Genomic DNA, 2,261 nt, shown 5'->3' with positions numbered 1-2,261 from the left:
CACACAGGACACACACACACAAATACACAAATACACACACACACACACACACACACACACACAGGACACACACACACAAATACACACACACACAGGACACACACAGGACACACACACACATGTAGGAACGCACGCGCGCGCGCACGCACGCACGCACGCACAGGACACACACACAGGACACACATGCACACACACACATGCACACACACACACACACACACACACACACACACACACACACCCATGCACACAAACACATAGAGAAACCAGCTGTGGAGAAAGAGCTGTCCCGCTGTGTGTGTGTATATGTGTGTGTGTGTGTGTGTGTGTGTGTGTGGTGTCTCTCTCTCTCTCTCTCTCTCTCTCTCTCTCTCTCTCAGTATTGCTTAACTTGAACATGATATTTACCGTAGAACAAACATAATTACAGTTTAGTTCAATGAAGCAAAATACATCTTCAAGTTGGATTTATTTTAATATTATTTATCTTGAAAGTATCTGGGTGATGAATGAAACTAAGCTGATTCCGTGAACGCAGCACGAAAGCCGTTGCAATTCCAAAATTGGTCGCCAGAGTTCGCCAAAGCCTGTATCCGGTCAAACGTACAGTGTTGTTTAAGTTGAACATTTATTAACAACAAATCAACAAATAATGAGTTTTATGGAAAGTAAAGTAAAGTGTGTGTGTGTGTGTGTGTGTGTGTGTGTGTGTGTGTGTGCAGAGCTGCTGTCAGTCTTCAGGCCTCCTCCCTCTCCCAGACACCAGCAGCCTCTGGGTCTGATCCATCCGGGCCAGCAGCCTGCAGAACCTTCCAGCCCCCCCCACAGGAGTCCAGAGGGGGGAGACGGAGGGGGAGGGGCTCTGTTCCAGCTGCTGGCGGGGGCGCACAGCCCCCTCCCCTCCCCCCGCTGCTCCAGCCTGAGCCACAGCCTGAGGTTCAACTCTGACCCCGACACCGCCCCCTCGCCCCCCTGCAGCCAGCAGTACATGCTGTGAGTCTGTCTGTCTGTCTGTCTGTCTGCCTGTCTGCCTGTCTTCTCATTTTTGTATCGAAAAAGTAAAATGTGTGTGTGTGTGTGTGTGTGTGTCCAGGTCTCGGGGTCGTGGTAGGACTGAGGGGTCAGATGGGGGTCAGGTTCCCCCCTCCGTCCCGCTCCTCACCAGACACATTCAGACCCTGAAGAGGAAAGTCAGGAAGTTTGAGGAGCAATTTGAGCAGGAGATGAACTACAAGGTGACACAGCTAAACATGCTAAACATGCTAAACATGCTAAACATGCTAAACATGCTAAACATGCTAAAGGGGTTAACAGTCACCAGAGGGGTTGACAGACACATGGACATTAACTCTCTCTCTCTCTCTCTCTCTCCCTCTCTCTCTCTCTCTCTCTCCCTCTCTCTCTCTCTCTCCTCTCCTCTCTCTCTCTCTCTCTCTCTCTGTCTCTCTCTCTCTCTCTCTCCTCTCTCTCTCTCTCTCTCTGTCTCTCTCTCTCTCTCTCTCTCTCTCTCTCTCCTCTCTCTCTCTCTCTCTGTCTCTCTCCCCTCTCTCTCTCTCTCTCTCTCCCTCTCTGTCTCTCTCTGTCTCTCTCTCTCTCTCTCTCTCTCTCTCCCTCTCTCTCTCTCTCTCTCTCTCTCTCCTCTCTCTCTCTCTCTCTGTCTCTCTCCCCTCTCTCTCTCTCTCTCTCTCTCTCTCCCTCTCTGTCTCTCTCTCTCTCTCTCTCTCTCTCTCTCTCTCTCTCTGTCTCTCTCTCTCTCAGCCATCCCATAATGATAAGTATTCTAACCCTGAGATGGTCCGAGTGATGAATGAACTGGCCAAAGATCGTAAACAGCTCAAAGGTAAAGTCTTTGTCCCTCTTTGTCCCTGAGAGACGCTGCTGACGTCTTCATCAGAGTTTTAGAGTGTTTGTGTTTGTGTTTGTGTGTGTGTGCGTGTGTGTGTGTGTGTGTGTGTTCAGAGCTCCGGCTGAGGCAGTCTGTGTTCGACTCCACTGAGCCGGACGGCCAGGACGCCAGCAGGGACGTGTGCAGGTAACAGCTGTAACCCTGTGACCCTGTGACCTCACACCTTAGACATAGGTTGCCTTTGACCCTAACCCTCTGTATGTTGTTCTGGATGCAGCCAGCAGGGGGCTCCAGAACACAAACCCACACAGGAGGAAACAGTGGAGTCTCTGTTCAGACGACTGAGAGAGAAGAGACACACACTGGGCCTGCCTGACAACATCAAGGTGTGTGTGTGTGTGTGTGTGTGTGTGTG

At 50.9% G+C, this 2,261-nt stretch overlaps 1 protein-coding gene across 1 annotated transcript in view; it reads left to right on the top strand.

Annotated features, from left to right (window-relative positions):
* Positions 1-722: 722 nt before the first annotated feature.
* The window catches only part of fam13c (family with sequence similarity 13 member C), a gene marked incomplete at its 5' end in the record, with an annotated part of 3,981 nt that continues 2,442 nt past the window's right edge, over positions 723-2,261 (top strand). The window contains 5 exons of the mRNA XM_076140510.1: positions 723-993; positions 1,094-1,235; positions 1,759-1,840; positions 1,960-2,032; positions 2,124-2,232. Coding sequence (XP_075996625.1) covers positions 723-993; positions 1,094-1,235; positions 1,759-1,840; positions 1,960-2,032; positions 2,124-2,232 — 677 coding nt within the window. The remainder of the gene's footprint in view (positions 994-1,093; positions 1,236-1,758; positions 1,841-1,959; positions 2,033-2,123; positions 2,233-2,261) is intronic.

Source organism: Genypterus blacodes, unplaced genomic scaffold (assembly GCF_046128005.1).
Source record: "Genypterus blacodes isolate CSIRO-AG114 ecotype Tasmania unplaced genomic scaffold, CSIRO-AGI_Gbla_v1 ptg000642l_1, whole genome shotgun sequence".
NCBI lineage: Eukaryota > Metazoa > Chordata > Actinopteri > Ophidiiformes > Ophidiidae > Genypterus > Genypterus blacodes.
The sequence above is the reverse complement of the archived record's forward strand: the minus strand, read 5'-3'. Positions and strand labels throughout refer to the sequence as shown.